The sequence below is a fragment of the Scomber japonicus genome, chromosome 12 (assembly GCF_027409825.1).
Source record: "Scomber japonicus isolate fScoJap1 chromosome 12, fScoJap1.pri, whole genome shotgun sequence".
NCBI lineage: Eukaryota > Metazoa > Chordata > Actinopteri > Scombriformes > Scombridae > Scomber > Scomber japonicus.
Window position 1 is genome coordinate 27024852 of NC_070589.1, and position 22935 is coordinate 27047786.

The 22935-nt window shown below is 40.3% G+C and overlaps 2 protein-coding genes across 2 annotated transcripts in view; one reads left to right on the plus strand and one right to left on the minus strand.

Moving 5' to 3' along the window:
- Positions 1 to 2475: 2475 nt before the first annotated feature.
- zgc:66427 (uncharacterized protein LOC406256 homolog) lies at positions 2476 to 11328 on the minus strand. Its single transcript, XM_053330105.1, has 5 exons — positions 10607 to 11328; positions 5812 to 5907; positions 5406 to 5511; positions 3481 to 3582; positions 2476 to 2670 (listed from the first exon to the last, which is right to left on the minus strand). Exons 1-4 carry the CDS (start codon positions 11130 to 11132, stop codon positions 3525 to 3527), a joined length of 786 nt encoding a protein of 261 aa, XP_053186080.1. The 5' UTR covers positions 11133 to 11328; the 3' UTR covers positions 2476 to 2670; positions 3481 to 3524.
- A 1084-nt stretch (positions 11329 to 12412) lies between these two features.
- tep1 (telomerase-associated protein 1) overlaps positions 12413 to 22935 on the plus strand; it is a 31105-nt gene continuing 20582 nt past the window's right edge. The window contains 17 exon segments of the mRNA XM_053329735.1: positions 12413 to 12448; positions 13144 to 13677; positions 13792 to 13979; positions 14065 to 14214; positions 14844 to 15008; positions 15099 to 15236; positions 15351 to 15422; positions 15692 to 15816; positions 16337 to 16494; positions 17117 to 17226; positions 17447 to 17525; positions 18960 to 19146; positions 19956 to 20331; positions 20420 to 20572; positions 20847 to 20918; positions 22245 to 22366; positions 22496 to 22561. Coding sequence (XP_053185710.1) covers positions 13146 to 13677; positions 13792 to 13979; positions 14065 to 14214; positions 14844 to 15008; positions 15099 to 15236; positions 15351 to 15422; positions 15692 to 15816; positions 16337 to 16494; positions 17117 to 17226; positions 17447 to 17525; positions 18960 to 19146; positions 19956 to 20331; positions 20420 to 20572; positions 20847 to 20918; positions 22245 to 22366; positions 22496 to 22561 — 2693 coding nt within the window. The 5' untranslated portion in view covers positions 12413 to 12448; positions 13144 to 13145.

A 22935-nucleotide genomic window follows, 5' to 3' on the forward strand; every position in this document is an offset into this window, starting at 1 on the left:
CCCCCCCCCCCCCCTTCCAAAACACACACACACACACACACACACACAAACACCCCAACCCTCCCAGCCAAAGTATACAACATCATAACTTATCACCACAACAAAATATAACATCTAATGATCAATGCGCCGCGTCCTCCGCACTCTCTCTCTCACTCACACACACACACACACACACACACACACACACACACACACACACACACACACGTTGCCTCCAATGCACAGACAGGCAGACTTTTGGCATTAATTATTTTTTCTGTTCTCCAATACAAAAAAAAGAAAGAGAGAGCGAGAGAAACATGCACAGGGCTGCCCTCTAGTGGCTGGACAAGTCATAGCACCTCAGACTGCAGAATATCAGGGATCAGAAAAAGGGAGGAGGAGAAAAAAAAAAAAAGAAAAGAAAAAAAGAATAGAGGCCAGGGTGAACTATCTGGCCGGTAGGAAATCCGTGCACCGGGCCGACCTCTCAGCTGATCCATACCACTGCAGGAAAGAGTTTTTAAACACACATGGGACCGACTCGCCTTTTTGAGCAGGCAGCAAAAAGCAAATCAATTCATGCTTCTTTTTTTTTTTCCCTTTCCTTTTTTTGTTGTTGTTGTTGTTCTCTCCCAGTTTCATCCCCCCACCCTCCAACCCCCCCCCCCCCCCCCCCCCCTTCCCTCCTCCCTGCCTGCCACGGCTTGGGCACAACCTGTATCTATATCAGGCAGCATCTGTTGAGCAGCGTCGCCTCGCTTCTCGGCTTTCACCTCAAGTTTATAAAATAAAAAATATTTTTAAAAAAAAGTAACACTACAAATAACCTGCTTGCTTGCTTGCACAAAAAACCCCTTCACCAGGCAAAAAGGCAATCAGCACACACACGGAGAAAAGAAAAGGCAAAGGAAAGGCATGTAACACATTAAGCAATAATCATGATCATAATGTGGTAATATAATATCTTAAAATCCTATAAATAGGGAAAGGGAGGGGGGGAGGAGGGGCGGGGGGGGGCTAGTTATGCAATTATTAACCATCATCTGTCCATAGCCTCCAGTGTCGAGGGGGAGGAAGGGGAGGAGGGAGGGGGGGCAGATGCCACATGGTGTAAACATGCCCCAAAAATACATCCCTCAGTCCCTTTATCCCTCCCCGATCTGGCATTAATATAACCAGATGGCGAAAACCGTCGCTTCGGGTCTGGTCCAAAAAAATCCGGACTATACCCCAGAGAGTGTTTGAGAATAAAGAGGGGAGGAGGACAGAGGGGGGGGGATAAGGGATAAGGGGGTAGCAGGATCCAAACCGCATTCAGACCATGAGCCGCCACGTTGCGTACCAATGCCACATACAACAGGATGTTGCCAGAGTGACAGAAGTTTATATTAAAGAAAGAAAAAAAAAAAAAAAAAAAAGGGTAACCCGCTTGACCAAGCAGACTTCTGGGCAATTTACAGTAAACACACACACACAAACATTTCCCGCTAATATACAGTCATGCTTAGGACATTTCCTGTCCCTGGTCATCATCTGGACACACATACACGCTCGCTCAAGCACGCACACACAACTTTATCCCAGACATTGTGGAAAATAAACAAAAAAAAAAAAAAAAAAAATCAGCCTTGAGGGACAAAAAGTGCTCAAATTGGTGCCAACACCAGCGCTACTACGGCCCCTATGAAATGTCTACAACCATCCTAAAAAAAACACTCACCAAGTGGCAGCACGTTAAAGTCAGCGCTAACTTACCACCTACAAGAAACTGACCTACTCAGAAAAAAAAAGAAGTAAAAAAAAAAAAAAAAAAAAAAAAAAACGAGCCCCCAAAACTTCCCCTGAAATGATTTACAGGTAATAGAAAAACAGAAAAAACACCAAAAGCGGCGACGGCGACCCCCAACCCCATTCACCAAAAAACAACAATAATAATAATAATAATAAAGTCCTCAACCTCCAGCTAGTCCAGAATAAAGCAACGCATGTGTGCGCGTGTAAATGTGTGTGCACGTGTGGTAACAGTTCACACTTTAAGGTATGAGGTTGGTTCATTTTGGGGGGTAAGGGGGGGTTTAGCCGTAGAAAGAAAACATTCAATCCAATGTATGACATGGAACAAAAACAATACTCTTTTTTTTTTTTTTTTTTTGAAAAATACTTGATGATAAAATGACCGATCCCCGTTCAGAGGGAGAGGGAAAAAAAATTAAAAATAAAAACTAATACACAGGAGAGGATCCAGAGTCACAGTTGAGACCTTTTTTTGTTTGTGATGTTTGTTTTTTTGCGTTCCTCCCAAAAGTTCAACATCTTTCTGGGATGATAATCTTTATCAGACGTATATTTTATTTCATGTTCTGCTGATTCAAGTCCAGGAAAACAGAAAGGGAACCCGTCCGCTTCTGTTTCCGACCGGAGCGGCTGGTTTTTGTTAAACTGTTGGGGGGTATGGGGGGTATGGGGGATATGGGGGGGGGGGGGGGCTTGCTTCTTGAAATGGTCTAGACTGAGTTGAGTGGATTGGAGATAGAGTCGTGAGTCGTCTCTTCTTGTTGAAGCCTCTTCTGTTCTCCTCTCGGGTATAGGTTTGTGTCTGAGAGGGACAGCCGGCTTCCATTTGTTCAATTATACTTTTTTGTTTGTTTGGTTTTTTTATTGAGATTTGGGATTCAGTGTAGTCTCCTGTAAAGAGAGGGGGGGGGGGGGGGGGGGGCCGACAAAAGTGACCATTAGACAAAGTAACATACAGTGTAATGACTCAGTTTAAATACAGTCTGAAACAAAGTGCAGTTATAACATCAGCAATGGTATGAAAAATCAATAGTATGTAATAGTATCAAATATCAAAAAATGCTCATCCCTAATAATTAAAATGTTGATTAGCCAATACCTGATACTGATGATGTCATTTATCTGTATTTACTGTAACTTGCAGATTTCATATTGATTCATCTCTTTATTTATCATGTATTTATTTATCACTGTCATCCTTGTGGCTTGATTACTGACTCTTCTGTGTCTGGTACAGATATGATGAGGCCCTATGTTGCTATTAAGAGAGCTTTAGTCTTGAGTTTGAGTTGATTAATCAATCGAGAGCACATATCTGTTTATATACTGAATATTCTTGATAACTGAATACTCATTTTAAATCATTTTCTGCTTCCTGCTCCTCCAATGTGACTACTTGCCATTTTTCTTGAGATATGTCACCACTTTTTTTTTTTTTTTTTTTTTTTTAATTACTGGACATATTAATTGATAATCATGAAAATAATCATTAGTTGTATTAGTCCCACTTTGATCTATTCCAGTGACACCTTTTATTATGCCATAAGTGATTCTCGGAAACGTGGTGGTTTATATCTGCCTGCATTACTTCAACACCTCATCATTGTTGTGTCTAAAACTGGAGCTGGTTTCATATCCTGGTTGTTTAGTCACACACACATACATACACACACATACACACACACACACACACACACATACCTGAGTCTGGTTGGTCACTGCGGGGAATACATGTGACCTGTGAGTCAATCGAAGGGGTGTTCAGGGCAGCAGGGCTTCACCTTGGACCAGGAATCAATGCAGCTGCAGGAAGGAGGGAGAGACAGAGAGAGAGACCCAGACAGGGGAGGAGTAGGAGGGGGAGATGGGGGGGGCGGAGATAACAAGACATTATTACACTCTGATTAACTCATGTTAATGCGCCAAAAGCTCTGCGGTGTGTTTTTTGACTGGTGGTGTCTCCCGCTTGACTTAATCCACTTACTCACAGTGTGAATCCAGACTAAATGTAATCACTGCTGTGGGTAACTTTAAAAAGAGAGAAGAAGAAGAAGAAGACGCTGGAGGCCTGGAGCTCGTGAGCTAATCGCTAATAAATGCACTCCACTTTTCCTCTCGTGTAAGCTTCGCATGTGGCTTTGTTGCACTGTGTGATTATGTTCGACCCTGTCATCTTTTTTTTTTTTTTTCTCTCCCAAATCTCAGCTGCTCTTCTGGGTGGACCAGGATTGCAATTACACAGCCAAGAAAAAAAAAGAGGCCACACCTATAATCCTGCGGTACAAAACTGAACCCGACACTCTCCAGGACCGATTAAAAAAAAAAAAAAAAAGAAGAAAAGGCAGACATGTTTTATGGTTTCTTTATCGGAGCGGAACATCTTTAACAACTTTAGCTTTAAAATCCAAAAAAGTGTGAAGCTTACGTAATGTCTAACCCACTGTTGTCATGGTTACGAGTGTGGATTTTCACATCAGTCTGCACTTAGGACAGCTCGAGAGCAGACGACGGTGATAATGTAACTTTAACCCACACAAAAAAAAAAAAAAAAAAAAAAAAAAAAAAGGGGGAAGGGAAAGGCATGAATGATCCTCCTTATGACGGGATTGCCTCATCTCGGTATATTTCAAGTCTCAGCAGCTCCAGTCTTTCACACTGCGCTGAAGTTACAGGAAACTCAAAATAAGCTGCTTGGAAGTTTGTCGGGGAGGGCAGGAGGAGGGAGAGGGGGGAGACAAAAACCCCCCTCTTAAACATTACAGCGTGCTTTGAAAATGACTTGCACATGATTGTAGTAAATGGGCTGAAACATGCGTAACGTTAAGCAATAGTGGAGCTTTCACAACTGCACGGTGATTTATTTTTCCTAGAAGTTTCTTATAAAACACACTTCGCTGGTTTATCTGGAACTACATCTGATTACATTTTAAAATCGTGGTGTGGGTCTTTTGTGACGGCTGTGAAATCTCATCTGACAAATATCCTTATTATGTACTCGTATAATAAATGATCGGAGGCCTTTAATGTTTATCTGTTTACTCTGACACGCCACTTATCTGATTAGCTGCCATCTATTAAATTAACTGTTAAACTATTTAATATATCAGCTGTTTCTATGACATGAAACTGAATATCTGACCTGAATATGATATTTGAGGATGTTATCTTGGGACTCTGGAGGAAACACTGACTCACATTTTCATTGTTTTATGACATTTAATGAACCAAACAGCTTCTTATAACTAAATGAGAAAATCACCTACAGATGAACATAATCGTTACTATGAGCCCTGATTTTGTAGTGTGTTCAAAATGATGCTGCTCGGCTGTCATGGTAACTTTTGAGAACATTGTATCGTATCGTAGGGTCAAGTGCTCGCTGTGATGATCAGAAACGAGTCGTGGTATATGTTCACTCGTACCAAAACAACCGTCACTTCCTTAATTGGCAGAAACTCAGTCGGCTTACTGAACTCTCTCAGATCCATAAATGGCTGCATACACTTTTTCTCACCTGCGCTTGTTTGCATTTGAACGCTCTCGTTTTCTGTTTCATAAGTCTGTGTTTTAATGTTCATGAGCTTCAACTCGAGCTTGAGGTTGAGCTTGAGCTTGAGCTTGGTTACCTCTTATGGTAGACGCAGAGGCAAGCCAGCCTGGCGATGGTCTCTCCCTGCACCAGATCCTCCAAACAGATGGAGCACTCGCCGCTGTCTTTACTGAGCACATCCGCTGTAAACACACACAAAGAGCAACCATAAGCATTTTCTTTTCTTTTTTTTTTTTTAAAGATTTTTTTCGGCATAGACGCCTTTATTAAGCAGTAGACAGACAGGAAACATGGGAGAGAGAGAGAGAGGGGGGTGTGACATGCAGCAAAGGACCTCCGGCTGGGATTGGAACCGGGGTCGGCTGCGTACATGGCATGCGCTCTAACCACTCGACCACCTGCACGCCCCACCATAAGCATTTTCAAGCCTTTTTTATAAAACACACATCCATTGGCGCTCATTTCTGTGATGCGATACTTACTATTGTAAGGTAGTGGAGGAGACGTGAGGCAGCTCAACAGGTGATCCTCGATCCGACCCCCCGGGAAAGGCTTCGAGCAGAAAGGACAGCGGATATCTGCAGAGAGCGGAGAGGAGAGAGACAACAGAGCTGAGATTAACACGCTGTGTCTCACAGTGAGACATGAATGATAGATGATGGGAGCATCACATCGAGCACCAGCGCTGTGTTGGGACATCTAGATTTACACAGTCAGTGAGTTTTAAGAGCAGGCTGCAGGTTGAAGTGGGTTTTTATTGGATTTACAGTTTATGTGTCATGAAAATCATCCTGTAAATGATTAATGTGGGACTTTATTAGTTTAATGAAACATTGACTCGAGGCTAGGAAAGGAAGTGAAAAAGCATTTTAGTCAGGATCAAACACACCAGAGTTGTGAAAGGCACAAATTAAGACAGAAAAAGTTTTGAGTAGTGTTCTTATAACAAGATTATTTTCCCCAACAACGTGTCATATCATGTCACTGTCCCCTCCCCAGCTACAGTACACTCTGTATCACTTGTATAAATGAGTCTATGGCTATTTTTTTATTTTTTTTTAATCCAAGTTAAAAACACCAGAATACATAAATGACATGTTAGTAGAATATAAACCCAGTAGAGCTCTGAGATCTACTGACTCAGATAGTTGAGCCCAGAGTTCAAACTAAACATGGTGAAGCAGCTTTTACACAACTGGAACAAACTACCAGCAGAACTTTTTAAATCCAGGTTAAAAACATTTCTCTTCTCCTGTGCTTACGATTGAGCTCTTTTAAAGCACTTTACATTTTAATCTTTCATTTGCACTCTATGTCCTTTTAATGATTTTAAAGCTAATCATTATTTTATGCTGCAATCTTATATTTAATGCTCTATTCTAGCATTTTATTTCTCTCTTTCTATTTTTATTGTTAGTGTGTGTGTGTGTGTGTGTGTGTGTGTGTGTGTGTGTGTGTGTGTGTGTGTGTGTGTGTGTGTGTGTGTGTGTTTGGGGGGGGTTAATTGTATGTTTTAATGTGTCTCAAATTACATGTTTTTCTGTTTTATGTAAAGCACATTGAGTTGCCATTGTGTATGAAATGCGCTATATAAATAAAACTGCCTTGCCTATTATTCAGTGATTTCTTGCTAATCTTGGCTACTTTTGTTTTGCATCTTGTCATATTTCATCATGGTAAATAAGCGTGTTTGTGCATGCGGCCGTATTCTCACTCTGAAGACAGTGTGACAGTGTGAAGTGTGAAAGATGCTACCTTTGAGTGAAGCTCGATTTGACTGCTTGCACCACAGAAAAACACAGCGAGTGCGGCCGTGGACGGGACGGAGCCTCGCTGCCCTACATTCTCCTCCTCAGCGTACGAGGGGCCGCTTGCCAGCATTGAGAAAGGAAGGCGTGTTAAGTTTTGACCCACTTCTCTTCACACTTGCTGGAGGGCTGGCCCGGGAAACCCACCACGCTGTTGTGTTTGTGTTTTGGCTCTGAAATGTCCTCTTTTACCGTCACGCACCGCCACAACACACAAAACCTGTGTTTGATCCCGACCAAAATGCTTTTTCACTTCCCTTTTTTAAAACTCCTACGTTTCCCGTTTTTGATGAACTTTAAACAAACAGAGCGACGGTTAGTTACTTAATGTTTTGAATTGACGAGTTGCATAAGTAACTGCTTGAGGACTAAAGTCAACAGGGCCTGGAGACATGAAAGAGCTCTCGTACTGTATGTCGCCACTTCCAGTTTTTTACGCCACAGCTCCTTCTTCATACAATGGGGTCTCTGATTATGAAAGTCGTCATGAGAGCACGGGGAGAGAAGATTATCTGTTCAGGAATGTAAATTCCTCAAATAATCCATTTTAATTTCAGTCTGGGGCAGATTGAGAGTTTGTTCTTGGCGATATTTTGATTCAAAAATCAATAGTGAGACAGGAGACAGGAGACAGGAGCCAGGGCGTTGTTTTGGAGTTTAAAGTGCTCATGTGTCTTTTCTTAACCTTAAAAAAAAGGCAGCTCCGGGGTGAAGTTGCAAATTTATTTACACTTCCTGCTATCAGAATCAGCTGTATTGGTCAAGCATGTTCTTACGCATGAATACAAGGCATCTGACTCACACATACACACATACACACATACACACACACACACACACACACACACACACACACACACACACACACACACACACACACACACACGACAATGTTCAGAAAGATACACATGGACAACAAAGCCAAACAAAAATAATTCAACATAAACATGTCACTAGTATGTACAAACAAGCGGGTGAAAAATTAGGCACACAGCTCCGTAAACAGGATACAAACATTGCACATGAATAGTTTAAAAAAGTGGTTTTACATAACGTAGGTGGTTAAGTGCTGTAGTTTATATACAACCTGCTCAAATGTATAGTTATGAAAATGTGCTTGTGATGTATTCAAAACTAAAACAAATAGATATAGTGTGAAGGTAAAGTGAGTATTAATAGTTTTAAAGAGTGACTCACGGTGACTAAATGTTCATGAGATGAGTCAAGAGAACAACTTTTACCTTTTACTTTCTCCTCATGTTCATATTACTCTTATTATATTTCTCTGATTCACAATCACATGACCTCTTCTGGGGTTTTTTTTTTTGGGGGGGGGGGGGGTGATAAAATAGGGCTAGGTAATGTATTAATATTATATCGATATCTTGATATGAGACAAGATATATCGTCATAGATTTTGGGTATCGTAATATATATACACCGATGCGTCACCGGAGTTGTCTTTTACTGGTTTTAAATGTTGCATTACAGTAAAATATACAACTTTATGAACTTTTCAGACTGTTCTAGCTGTTGTGTTGTTCACCTTTTTAACCATTTGTCATAAATATGTTGTGAGGGCATGGACAGTCATCTCTACAATAATGCTGCAATATCGATATCGAGGTATTTGGTCTGAAATATCGTGATAAGTGATTTTGTCCATATCGTCCAGCCCTGTGATAAAACATCAGCTGTTTCATGAAAGCTTTAAAACTGTCATTCTGGTGTTTAGATGTTGGGCAATGTGAGCTGTGTTAACATCTACAAAACAGAAAGCACAACCAAAACCTCCTGATGGGAGGCCAGAGAGGTCATTGTGGTTTCATTTTACTTTAAGAGCATAGAAGCTAGAAGGAAAATAAAAAAAGAAGAAATTATATGTATTAAAAATGCTACTTCTAGTCTGGGACCCTTACTTAAAATATACTGGATCTACACTGTCATCTTCAAAATTGTCTTAGACTGAACTTTGGCCTTCCTAAAGCTTTGTAACCTTGTTTTATATGTGTCTAAATGAGTCGCTGGAGCTGGATTTGACGATTTGACACCCACTATTGTCATTTATTGTAGGTGTCTATTTGCATATTTATTTTCTCTGTCATTACCCATCTTGTCTTTGTATCTGCCGTGTGATATCTGAGCTGTTTAAGTTCTGTGTTAGCCCTTAAAAACAGGCAGGAGTGGAAAACAAGATGTAAAAAAAATAGGATTGTATGAGTTGTATCTCCACCAGGATACGTTGCCCCTATTAACGTATATACATACTAAGAGAAGTGATACATTCTTGCTTTCCCTGATCATTAATATCACACATACTAGTTTCTAAACTGCATTTTTTTATCATTTCTGTCAAAGTAAAGTACCATAAGCTTCAATTCTACCAAATTCAAAGCACATACAACTGAACCACCACCTTAACCAGTCATGCTCCTAACAGAGTCTGTATCTCCTGGTGCACGTAGCCTGTTTCAGGGTTCCCACACATTTTAACCACTGATTTTGCTAAAGTTTTCCAGAACGATTCCATAATACTTTACCCCATTTCCATGACTTTGAATGTAAGTAGGTTATCCAAGGTTTAACCAAGGGTCCTCCCCCCCAGAAGGTTTAACAGCGTAGATGTCATTTCCTGCCTTTTAACAGGTGTTTTGACACTTTGATCTCACTAAATGATGGGGTATATTTTAATAATTACATCCAGACGAAGTATTTGGCACCAGATCACATATTAGAAGATGTTAAAAAGCTAAAAGTGTAGAAGATGATGATTAGTATATTCAGATTAAATTAATCTACTTTTGACATGGTAAAAGTGTGTGTGTGTGTGTGTGGGGGGGGGGGGGGGTCCAAGTTCATGCAGCCTGTCTTATAGCGGTTATCTTTTATATCAGATCAGGTCATCCCTAATTCAAACCATTTCCAGGCCTGCAAAACAGTTTTTTTTTTCTAATTTCATAACTTTTCCAGGAATTTCATGACCTTAACAGGGTTCCCACATTTTTTTTACCAATGACTTTTCAAAACTTTCCCACTACCATTCCCATGACTTAATTTAGGTAGTTTAACAAAAGGCAGGCAGGAAGATTTTGCAATTACATCCCAGAGGAAGTGTTTGGCCCCAGATCACATATTAGAGGAAGATATTAAAAAGCTAAACATAGAAATGGATGCTTAGTATATTCATATTTTTGACATGGTATAAGGGGTGGGGGGTTGGGTTGTGGTTATATCTGTTATCTTTTATATCAGAGCAGGTCATCCCTAATTCAAAACTTTTCCAAACCATTTCCAGTTTTTCTAATTTCATAACTTTTCCAGGAATCTCATGACAGTGGCTTCAATGAGTCAAAGCACATACAACCACCTTAACCAAACATGCTCGGTTAAATAAGGGAAACAATTAATAAAGATATTCAAAAATAAATAAATAAAAATGCTACTTCTTTGTATGAATGTGTTAACTTACTGCCATGACGATTGTTGACACGGTAGAGGCCGATCCAAGCCTCGGAAACCGGCCGCTGGTGGGAGCCTCGAACACGGGTGGATCTCGCCCCGACGTTGCGGGAGGAAGAGTGCCGATTCCCGGGCAGCCTCTCGGAAAAAGTGCGGTGTGGCGTGCGGCCTGTCTCCACTCCGGGCTGGTGCTCAGCGTCGACGGCACCCTCCGGGCTCACATTACCGTCCTCCTCGGGCTTCCCCTCGCTGTTGTTGTCGTCGGTAGGTGACGGTTGGCTGATGCCGGAGGGGATGCTGTGGTGGTCGGCGGGGCTTCCGTCCGCACTCGCCCCATGCTGCCCAAGATCCGAGTCGCTGCCTTCCTCGGAGCGGCTCCTGTTGGCCTCGGTGTCCTCGAAGCTGCCGGAGAAGTCGACCATGAGGCTGGTGGGTCTTGTACAGCGGGAGCGTCGGTATGAATCCCGCTTGGTGCCATCTTTTCCGAAAGCGGAGGGAGCCGGCTCTTCCTGTAGGCGGCTGGCTCGCGTCCCCATCTCTGGCCGTGCTGAGGCTGATTCCTCAACGAGCTGGACGACTTCACCTTTGAAACGACCCCCGTCAACTGTCAGGTATTCGAACAGAGGCGAGGGTTTTTTAAAATAATAATCGCTGCCTGGCAACCGAGTTCTACGATGATGATGTACGTTGCCCGACGTCTGTTCTGCGGCCTCAGTTTGTCCTCTCTGTCCACATTTTCCTTTCTTTTTTGACGTGCCCGTTTTGTCGTTGCTGCAGCGGAAATAGAGCATTCTCGCTTCCTCCTTTGAGCCGCACACACTACAGTTACGGTAACGTCACCGTCTTTCCCGTCCACTATTGAATTAGCCTACAATAAAAATATCAAACTTATTATTATTTTAAATTACAATAAAACTATCAATCTTCTTATTATTTTTAATTACAATAAAACTATCAAACTTATTATATTTTTAAATTACAAATAAACTATCAATCTTACTCATATTATTATTTATTTATTTATTTATTTGAACTTTTTATTTATTCCATACAATTGAAATAGATAAAGATGTACATAAAATCGCACCCATCTCATATTACAGTCCACTCCAATCTATACCACATTACACAGTCACATACATACAGCACCACCCTCATGTCAAGTCTTAACAATTTTAACATAAATACATAAAACATTAATTTGAACTTTTGAACTTCTTCAATATTATTCTTTTAATTATTAATTATTCAAAATGTATATAATAGCACGTTTTAATATACTGTACTGTTTTGAGCCATTGCTACAAATTAGTTTTTTGTTGTTGTTGTTTTTTTCATTATCATTGACTGTATCAACAAACTGAAAGTGAAGCCCTATTTCATTATAATGCCTAATTGTTTTTTTGTAATTGTTATTTTATTAATGTCAAATTCCTACTAATTAAGTGATGGCGGGGAAAATATAGCTAAACATTAAACAATATTAATATGCTAATATTGTACTTTTTGAGGGGGGGGGGGGTGCATATGATTATTGTTTATACTGATTAAACCTTCTAGCCTTTATTTGACTTTTGTTTCTTCTTTTTTAAAATTAATATTTGAATATGCGCCTATACACGTGCAATTACGGTAACCATCATCCACCAATAAGCGCTCTCTCTGTCGAGCAGCTGTTCAATCGAGGAAACTTACTGTAAATAAACCAGAAGAGACTCAGCAACACCTGAAAGCCACAAAGTTTCATGAGCCGATAAACCGCAGCACAGCAGACAGTGTCTACATCGTTGGACACGATTGAGTCAGAGTCTCCGACCAGTCTGTGGGGCTTAAACTGCTTTTTTTTCTGGTGGTGAGTTTCCGGAGTTTTCTGTCATTGCTACGTATTTGCTGCACCCATGCACACACATACACACTCATTGTAAAGAACCAGACTGGAAACAGGAAACAGCTTGACCAGGGTCTCAGTTTATTGTAATTGTGATATGCCTATTTCTCTATTATAGCTACATGACTGGCTTAAACTTTGCATGTGCATTAATATATTTAAGGTAGTATGATCAGTATGCAGATGTGCACAGCAAAAAAAAGTGTAAAGAGTTTTAATCTGGTCCAGAGCTGGATTGTGACTGTCTCTTCATGTTGTTAAAACACTATTTTGCATTGTCAGAGCTTCAGCTGTACGCCATTGACTTACACTTATATCATTTCTGATTTCTGCACATTATTTTACTTTAAAAAATATACTATCTGTACATTATTGTGCTCCTGGTGTCTACTCTCTCCAGTCTGAGCGGCCTCTGTACAGACTTTGCTCCCATTTTATGGATGGCTTTTTATGGATGGCTTTTTTTTCATTGAGCAACACGCCCTTTACTATTGTGTGTGTACTCTAATGCTTCTGTACATAGTTGGAGGAATGCTGCTGAACACCTTATCTTTACACCTAACCCTTTGTATTGTAGGGCTTAGAGGGGTTTGTGATGAAGAGGTGGAGCTCATATTTGTGGTAACCCTTGACCTTCTGATTGACGTGTCTCTCAGCAGAGATGAAGGCGCTGACGTTGCAACAAACAAATGTCGCTCCGGGAGAGCAGCAGCAGCAGCAGCAGCAGCAGCGGCAGGCCACATGTGGGAGAAGTTTGACCTCCAACTATGCTCCTCCGAGTCTGGAGAATAAGTATTTAGCACAAGCACCCACGCTGATGCCGCAGTCGAGCTCTTCCTTCTTAACCCATGCAGTGCAGCCGTCCTCCTGCCCCGCTCTCCAGCCCTCCAGACTCTCCTCCACGTCTTCCACCTTTCCCCTCACCTCCTCCTTCTCGTCTTCCCTGCTCAGCACCGAGAACAAGCTCCTCTATAGCGACTTCCCCCGTCGCACCTCCTCGACATCAGTCTGCACTAACTCCCTGCTCTCCACATCCCAACCCAGCGGTGCTCTGCTCAATCGCTTTGCTCCTCCGCCTTCATTCTTTCATCCTGGACCAGAAGGAGAGCAGAAGAAGGACGATGGAGGAGATGAAGGCAGAGAGGAAATGCTTGAAATATCTGAAAGCGTGGTATGAGAAATATTCCTCATTTGTTTTACTGTTTTTCTGCATGTTGAATGTTGATATTCTCAATTAAAATATGAACAATCCCATTTTGTGGTATTAATATTTTCACCTGATGTTTTTCTGAATCAGCAGCACCCAGAGGAAGAAAAAGAGATGGAGGAGGAGGATGATGATGATGATGATGCTGGCTCATTAATGGAGTTACCTGTCCTGGAAACAGAGACGGACAACCAGGAACACGACCTACCTGTGATCAGCAGACAGGAGGAATTTGCTGAGGATGATGGAGCAAAACAAAAGCTGGAAGAGGAGATGAAAGATAAAAAGGTAAAATAAAATATTATAGGTTTTTTGTCTGTCTTTGAAGGCCCCTGTGTTTCTGTGTCCTTACTTCTTCATCTTGTCTTTTCAGTATCGCCTCCTGAACGCGGTGTGTTGCTCCTTGGTCAACAAAACTACTCCTCCGGGACAGAAAGACTGGGACGCAGAGGACAGCGTTTGGACCAAGATTAAAAACTTAGCAACGAACATTTCTGTCAACGACCCGGAGTTTCTTCTCAAGGTGTGGATGCATGTCTTTGTAGTGGATTCGTGTGTGTGTGTCTGTGCATCCGAAGGCTTTTTCATTTGCATAAGAAGCAGAGTGTCTCTACACCCTGAATGAATGAAATTGTAACACAGCTTATCCTCAAAGTGCTATGCGCCATATTTATCACTTAGAAACAAGAGAAAAGTTCACACACTGCAGCTCACAATGCAGGTATTTATTAGGATACCACCAGTGTGACGTTTAGAGCACAATACTCTTCTTCATACTAAAAGATATCCTAATAAATACTTGTATTGGGAGCTGCAGTGTCCGGACTTTTCTCTTGTTTCTTATTTGTTGTTTTTGGTCCAGCACCTGCTTTATTTGTCCACCACAAACTTTTTTTCCATATTTATCACTAGCAATTAATGTATGTAGCCAGAAACAAACCATAGACATTGTGGTTATGTGGTATCATCTTGACCAGTAGCTTATTAGAGCAGCCCACTATATCATTGTCTGTAAATGCAGTTCTGATAGATTTAATATTCAGATCAGATATTCTGCCATAACTGAGTGACTGACTTAAGTTGGTGCAGCAGTGATTGTTTCCATCCATTTCCATCAGTCATGTTTAGTTTGTTCTTTATTTTACCATCCAGGTTGTAGTTTACACCCGCCAGGAGCTGAACATCCGCATCACAGCAAACTTCTTACTGGCTCTTGCCGCCAATCAGCCGTCCACCAAGCCTCACTTCCGCAGATACTTCTGTGCCGCTGTACAGCTTCCCTCAGATTGGCTGGAAATAGTCAGAATCTACAAAACGGTGAGTCTTCACAAGCGTCTGTGGTCGAATCTCGATGTGCCAGCTCCGTCCGGTCTAAATCTCACACACGTTTGTCACATTTGTTTCCAGTGCTTTAGCCGCTCGCTGCCGGCGTGCCTGAAGAAGGCGATGGCCGACAAGTTCAAGCAGTTCAGCGAGTATCAGCTGGCCAAGTACAACACACGCAAACACCGCTGTAAGCACAGCCGCAACAAACGCAAAGGAAAGGTACAGAACAATGTATTTTATAATTTCTTTTACATATAAAGACATGAATAGCAAAAAAAATCTTTAAACCTTCACATTATTAAGCTCTCTCTACACATTATCTGTGATTTTCAGGCACCAAGTGATGCGCATCTGAAGAAGTGGGCGAACTTGCTCAGATCAGATGCAACAATCCTGAAGAAATTTGTAAGTTAATATACGTTTCTATTGTGTCATAAAAAAAGGTTTGTTGATGTTTTTAAAGTTGAGTTTTATTCAATGTAGTGTTTTCCCAGGTATTGAGATGCATGAATATTGCAGATTATGGATTTAAAACTGTATTTATAATAAGAATAAATACAGTTTATGATCACCTGACCTCTCTTCTCTGTGTTTAAGAGGAACTTTTATATTTCTTGCACACTGGAAAAAAATCTGATTGTAATGTGTGTCTGTGTGTGTGTTTGTCTGTGTAGCTGGAGGGACAGAGCAAGAGAGAGGTGGTGGATAAAAAGCAGAGCGAGTTCAGTATGAAGAAGATGATCAAGTTGTTTCACATTAAAGAACCAGCTGAACACGTTATGGCCATCCTGGGGAAAAAGTAAGAAACAGAAACACACTTCCACACTGATGACTACCTGCTTTTAGTACCACTTAAATCAGTTTGCACTTGCAATGACAATAAAAGGTATTGAAATTAAAATTCAGCAGCTGATAAGTGTTTTCCTACTTCAGTTTACTCCTGATCTAATAATATTTTCTCCTGTGGTGGAAAGTAAGTTTTATATTGTGTGTAAAAATACTTTTGCATTTGTGTAATATATCTTGTAGTGTTTGCATCAGTTTTACATACACTTGCACGAAAATGCAAATCTGAGGTGAGTTAAAACGTGCAAACATGCCCAGCTACCTGCACAAGAACTATCATCTCTGTTACTTTAGTGTTTCTTTACCTTCAGTGTGTTATTAATGTATTCTTTAGCCAGTGTGTAGATAGAGTAATGGAGATGCTAGGAGAAAAATGCTTCAGTATCAGTCCTTTTTGTGATACCTTTCTCTTTTCTGCTGTCTCTGGGCTCGTCCTGCTTCCACCTCATGCTGTGTGCTGTGTTTCCTCCCAGGTATCCTGCTGACGCGAAGGCGTTCACCCGAAGTGGGATGAAAGGTGTTTGGGATAGAGAGAGAGCCGGGAAGCGAATGAAGCTCAAACAGCCAGAGACGTGGGAACGGCTGCTCAGTCAGGAAGGGAACAAGGCCGCCACCTGGGAGAAGCTCATAGGTCTGCTGAGTACATATATTTAAAAGAAAACTGCTTTCAAAATCCAATCATAGGACAGGACGATTGCAAACAAATGAATCAGTTATCACTCAAAAATGTATCATCTTTTATCTTTTGCTCCCGTATTAAGGACTATTATACTCATAATTACTAGAATATGTTGAATACTAATTTAAAAAATGATGATTAATTAAAAATAGTATTAAAAGTATTTTCAAATGCATGCAAATATACAGTTAAAGGACCAGTGTACAAGATTTAGTGACATCTAGTGATGAGGTGGCAGATTGCAACCAACTGAACTCCTTCAAAGAGTGTCGGAGAACCTATGGTGGCCAAAAAAAGGGTTTGGTTTGTCTGTTCTGGGCTACTGTAGAAACATGACAGGCTCTGTGCAAGAAGACCAACTCTCTTTGTAGATATATAGGCTCATTCTAAGGTAATAAAAACACAATAATATTCATGAATATCTTATTCCATATCTGCTAATAGATCTCCCTAAATACTTCACACTGGTCCTTTAAAACCTCTTGTGCATATACTTGTACAGTTCACGTTCTACAAACGAGACACACGTCCACGCTCACACATGCTGACAGATAATAATGTCTCTACTGTGCAGACAACAGGTCCGTTCCATTCATGGCGATGCTGAGAAACCTGAGGAACATGATCACTCAGGGCATCAGCGAGGCTCATCACCAGAAGATCCTCAGCAGACTGACCAATAAGGTGAGACCAATAAATGACAGGTAGTTAAAAAATAAGTGAGAAATTATATAGTTCAAAAATGATGGCATGATGTATTTTGTGCCATTAAAAAAAACAAAGCACAAGTCTTGTTTTCATGTTAGTTGGTTATTATCTATGTTTTCTAATTAAATTCTGAACAGCACTTTCCATTAAGTTCTCTGTTAACGTGTTTTTTTTTTTTTTTTTTACGTGTTTACAGAAAGCTGTTATACAGAGCCGACAGTTTCCCTTCAGATTCCTCGCTGCCTACAAAGTCATCATGGAGCTTCACACTTCAGGTGAGAAGCAAATCCATCAAAGAGGCACCAAAACTCACAAATTAAAGTGACATTACACAAAGTTTGTTGGGTTGTACTCCACTTATTTATTGTTTGGTTAAAGGCAGACAGTCCTGTTATGAATGTTTTTTAAAATTGAGAATATATGCACATATAAAGACTAGAAGCAACAATTAATGTATTGTCTCTGTAGTCAAAACCTCATATACGTTATCTGGTGTCCAAAATCTATTCAAATCAGCCACACTGCTACGCTGGCTGTTATGAGAAGTCAAGTCAGTTTTATTTATGTGGCGTCAAATCACAACAAAAGTTATATCAGGGCAGGTCTAGACAGTACTCTTTAATTTAGAGAGACTCAACATTTTCCCATCAGCAGAACTTGGCGACAGCGGTAAGAAAAAACCCCCAAAAAACCCTCCCCTTTAACGGGAAGAAACCTCACGCAAAGCTTGAGTCATCTGCCTTTGACTGGTTGGGTTGAGAGAAAAAATAAGGAAGAAGAGAGGAGAGAGAGAGACTCGGAGAAGCTCAATAACAACAGTAATTATAATAATAGACATATGACTTATTATAATAGTGGTGGTAAAGGGTAAATATGACTAATAGTAAGAATAATAAGACTGTAAATACTCACCAGAACATCACATGTGTATTAGTAGCTTAAAATAGTCTCTAGCAAATGTACAATTTAATTCTGTTTGAGTATGTCCAGCTGTTTTAGTAAATTTCTGAGATTTCTTAGAAAATTATAATATATGTTTGTGAAAAGTTTTTGAAGAGTTAAACTTGTTCATTGGTTCCTACAGAAGATTTGAGTGCTACAGACATAGTACGGAAGATGATGAGATTTTTGGACAAAAAGCAGAATGACTCCAGTCTTATTCTTTAATATAAGCAGTGATTTACATAGTTGGCCAGTTTTCAGTATTAAACTAATACCCAACATTTACCATTTGATGCCATCAAACTGTGTTTCAAGATTTCTGTGTTCAGGATTTAGTGGTGATTAGCATAAACCCGCCCCTGCTGCTGTAGAGGTATAAATACATTCAGCGCTAACTGCTACTACTACAGTCTACAGTTAGCCAGTTAGCTGAGTTAACAGCCAAGTTAGCAGCCGAGTTAGCCGCCGAACTAGCAGCTGAGCTAGCAGCAGAAAGCTCTCAGACTTAGCGTCCATGTTTCTGGTAGAGGTGGTGACTTTGATTGACAGGTGACACTTGGTAGGGGGCGGGGCTTCAGTGTTTGGGAGCAGAGAAAGAGGCTGATTTTTACACAACATTGAAGCCTAATTTCATATATTTGGTGATTTTTTTAAATCATTCAAATTTGGCAGGGTGGTTAACAACACACTTTTCTGTGGTATGTCAAACTCAGAACACCATATCAGCCTGCGCATATAGTATCTGTATTTGCCTCTCTGCCCTCCAGCCTCAGCATCAGAGCAAGCGATGCCCACTAACATCCTGCAGGGCATCCTCAAGAAGATTCCCATGAGCAAGCGCTTCAAACGTCTGGACTGGGATACGGCCAAGAGGAGGAGGATGAGGGTAGCGCTCGGAGTGCCGTTTGTCTGTCGAATATATCATATGAAGAAGGACCAGCTCCTCAAGGCCAAGTATGAGAATGTTCCTCTATCTTTATAATTACATTTCCACTTAAAGCTGTACTAGGGCTGGGCGATTATGTCAAAAATAAAAATCACGATTAATTGAACTTTTAACCTCGATTACGATTAATGAACCATTATCTCCACCCTTGATGAGCACAAGACTTGTGATATTTTGGCATATGAGTATCTTTAGGGAGTGAAAATAAAGATGTTTTAAGGTGTGACGCTGTGGTTAATGTCTAGTTGACTTGATTGGAACTATGTAAAGATCATGGTTTGGGTTAAAATGATCACTGGAGACAAGTTTTCAAATTCCTTAAAGATATGCAACCTTTGCTGTCATGGCAGCGGTGAACACCACGATTAATTGATATGAGCAAGATTAAGTCGATTAGAGTTACTAAATGTCGGTTTTGATTATTTTTCAATTAATTGCCCAGCCCTAAGCTGTACCAGATGAAATGCATTACTGAGCCCGAATGACTTATTTTTAACACCTTAAACAATCGCGATCTGTTAAAAAAAAAAAAGTATTTTGTGGTGCACAGGAAGTGAAGAAATGGTTTATGTTTTGTGGATTAGCAGCTGGATAGTAGTAGTGATTAATTGCAGCTGAAAGTTACTGTACTGCAGAAATTGTTAGATTGATGTGAGTTACTTTAGGGAAATGCAAAAGTACCACAACCAACACCTTCTAAATATGCTGCCTTACTTTTTAAAAATGTATTAGGCTCAGATATGACATTTGTTTGGTCACATGCATGTATAAAAAACATATAATAACCATGTCTGTGTGTTTCTCTGTGTGCGTCCAGTCAGAGGCTGTACACCGTCGAGCTGTTGGACCGTTACCGCAAAGCTCTGGAGACGGCGGTTCAGATCTCGTGTCGTTACAACGTGCCCCCCCTCCCCGGACGCACCGCCATCCTGCTCAGCACTGACCAACTGTGCCAGAGTCAGAACTGGAAACAGGACTTAGACTTCTGCCTCCCACCGGACACTGAGCAAGAAAACGAGGAGGAGAAAGAGGAGGAGGAGGAGGAGGAGAAGAAGGAGGAGAAGGAGGAGGAGGAGGAGAAAGAGGAGGAGGAGGAGGAGAAAGAGGAGGAGGAGAAGGAGGAGGAGGAGGAAGAACAACAAGACAGGAGAAAGAAGAAGAAAAAGGACAACGATGACAAGCTCACTCCTTCTGTAAGGGCCTGTTCCCAAAAAAATATCCGATAAAGAAAACATGAAGTGTCATTTGCACTGATTTCTCCTCTTTCTTCTGTTCTCTCAGATGTTGGAGGTTGCAGCTTTGCTCTCTCTGATGATCCGCAGCAGTGCAGAAGATGTTCAGCTCTGCTTATTAAGTTATAATCACGGTGAAGAAGTCAAGCTGAAGTCTGACGTCCTCTTGGACAATGTGAGGACTGTGGTCAAACAAGCAAAGGTGGGCGACTTATTGTATGTTGCATATCATGAAATGAAGTCATTTTCATTTTTGAACATCTTATACAGACATTACTCATTAAAGTTTATTTGCACAATGATTAAACAGATGCTGCATGTTTCAGCAACCGAGAAAGGAACTTAAAATGAATCTTATTTAACAACTACGGAGTTAATATGATATGGAACTGAATTATATGGCATGTATGTGAAGAAATTAGTATGATTTGAAGGAATATGTTGTTTCATTAATTCGTGAATATGTTGTTCTGCAGGCAAGCAATAATATGGATTATGATAAAAGAGACAGCAATTTCATCTTTGAATTATTCACCAAGAAAAACCAGGTTGGTTGATTTGTACATCTGTAACTCCTTTGTGTATCGTTGCTTTTTTTCAATTTCCTAAATTACATTTAAAATCTATTTTTAATTCTTTACACCAGTAGTCTTCAGTCCAGGTGGATATTTTAAGGGTAATTTATTAAATTATAAACATTAAGAACTCAAAATGCATTATTATGTCCCCCTTTTGAATGAGACAATAAATACTTCCTCAAATAATAAATCAACTAAAAGGGACCACAAAAATCATCACATAGTTAAACAGTTAACCAAGAGCTCAAGAGGAATAATGATTTATGTCACATGGACTGATTATTATGTCGCTCAGTGTCATTTGGATCTTCTTCTGTGGTATTTTGCAAGTTAACCTGACTGGTTTGGTTCTCCCGTTGGTTGCAAATAAATCCTAAACTACAGTATTTAGTTTTGAGTTGAAAAGAAGCAAAATATTTCCAAAAAGCTTCCTGCTACAGCTGGTCCACACTGACAATCCTCTCACATAATACTAAATACTTCTGCTATATTTGACTCGTTTTCATGCTTTTACACCTTTTTAAATCTAAATATCTTTTAATTAAGAGTTGATTTCTGCTGTTTGCTTTGTATTTATTTAATCTCGGCATCATTGAAAATCAGGGTCACCCCTCAGTGTATCCTCATTAAAATAAATGGTTGATGATGTACTCATTTTTATGTAGGTTTACTGTAGCTTAAGTATGCAGTGAGCTGCTGCTGCTGCAACAAAAATATGATTTAAAGAAATAATATTAGGTCTGATTTAAGAGGTTGATGTAAAACACCTGGATCTTTGCCTGGTAGGACCGCTCAGTAATCCATCAGCGGTCACACCAAGCAAAGCTTCTCTCATCAATTTACGCCTGTCCAGATGTGGCACCTCTGGGAAAGAAAAGTTGTTACTGCTGCTATTTTAACACTTGTGTCATTTGCAGCCAACAACAGCAGTTTTTTATTATTAGCTGGTCTTTATTTTCTGTTTATTGAGACTTTAAACTGATCTAATGTATGGCTGGGCAATAAAATTATCCACTTTATCATTCTTCCTTGATCTATCTTTTGAAAGCACCGAGGTATTTGGTCAATAATATTGTGATATTTTATTTTATTAATTTACTGCCCATATCACCCAGCCCTAAGCTCATGTTCTTCCTGTTCCAGTTAACAGTTATCTGAATTATTTCTGTTCATATATGTATATATTATCAGCACCAAAGATGTGGGTCTAAACCTTTTGGCTCTGTGGCCTCGTTTCAGGTGCTTCACATCCATATGATTGTTATCACTGACCTCATGTATATTTTTGTATCTCAGGTGGACAACATCATCATAATGACCAAGTCCTGGATTGACAGAAGCATAGAGTGGGCCATCAACACTTTCAGGAAGGAAATAAACCATAAAGCCCTCGTGGTTAATATCTTATTATCAGATCGGTAATCCTCTTTTCTTTTGGTCTTGTATTTTGCTGTACAGAGTTGTACAGTTGAGTAGACATTTTTCATAACCACCAACAATATTTTAATGGTTTATGTTTTCCTTTCTGTTACTAACTCATCCTGTAGAAACCCAGATGATTCCTCTGAAAGGAACTGTGTGAACCTGGGAGGGTTCAGTGAACAAATGCTCAGGTAATAATTTGTCTGGTTCCTCATTTTAATCCAAAAAGCTGCTTTAGATTGAATAAATGCCCTTTAAACTCTTCCATTGCAGCCCTATTTTGGAGCAGAAATTAAAATTTAAGCTGCCTTTAGCTCCTCAACCACAGTGTCTAATAAATATTGCCTTGCCAGAAAGGAAACCCCCCAGAGTTTCTTGTGAAAGTGTCAGAAACACTCAAGATGATACAGAAACAGAGTAGAAAATCTTTAAAGTAATTAAAATGTGTTTTTAGTCTAACCCACCCGGTCAAAAATTGACCCGAGGACAACAGGCATTAACTCAAAAATGAGGTATTATTTAATTTAAATGAGGCTGATTGACCTAAAATAGGTGTAACACAGAA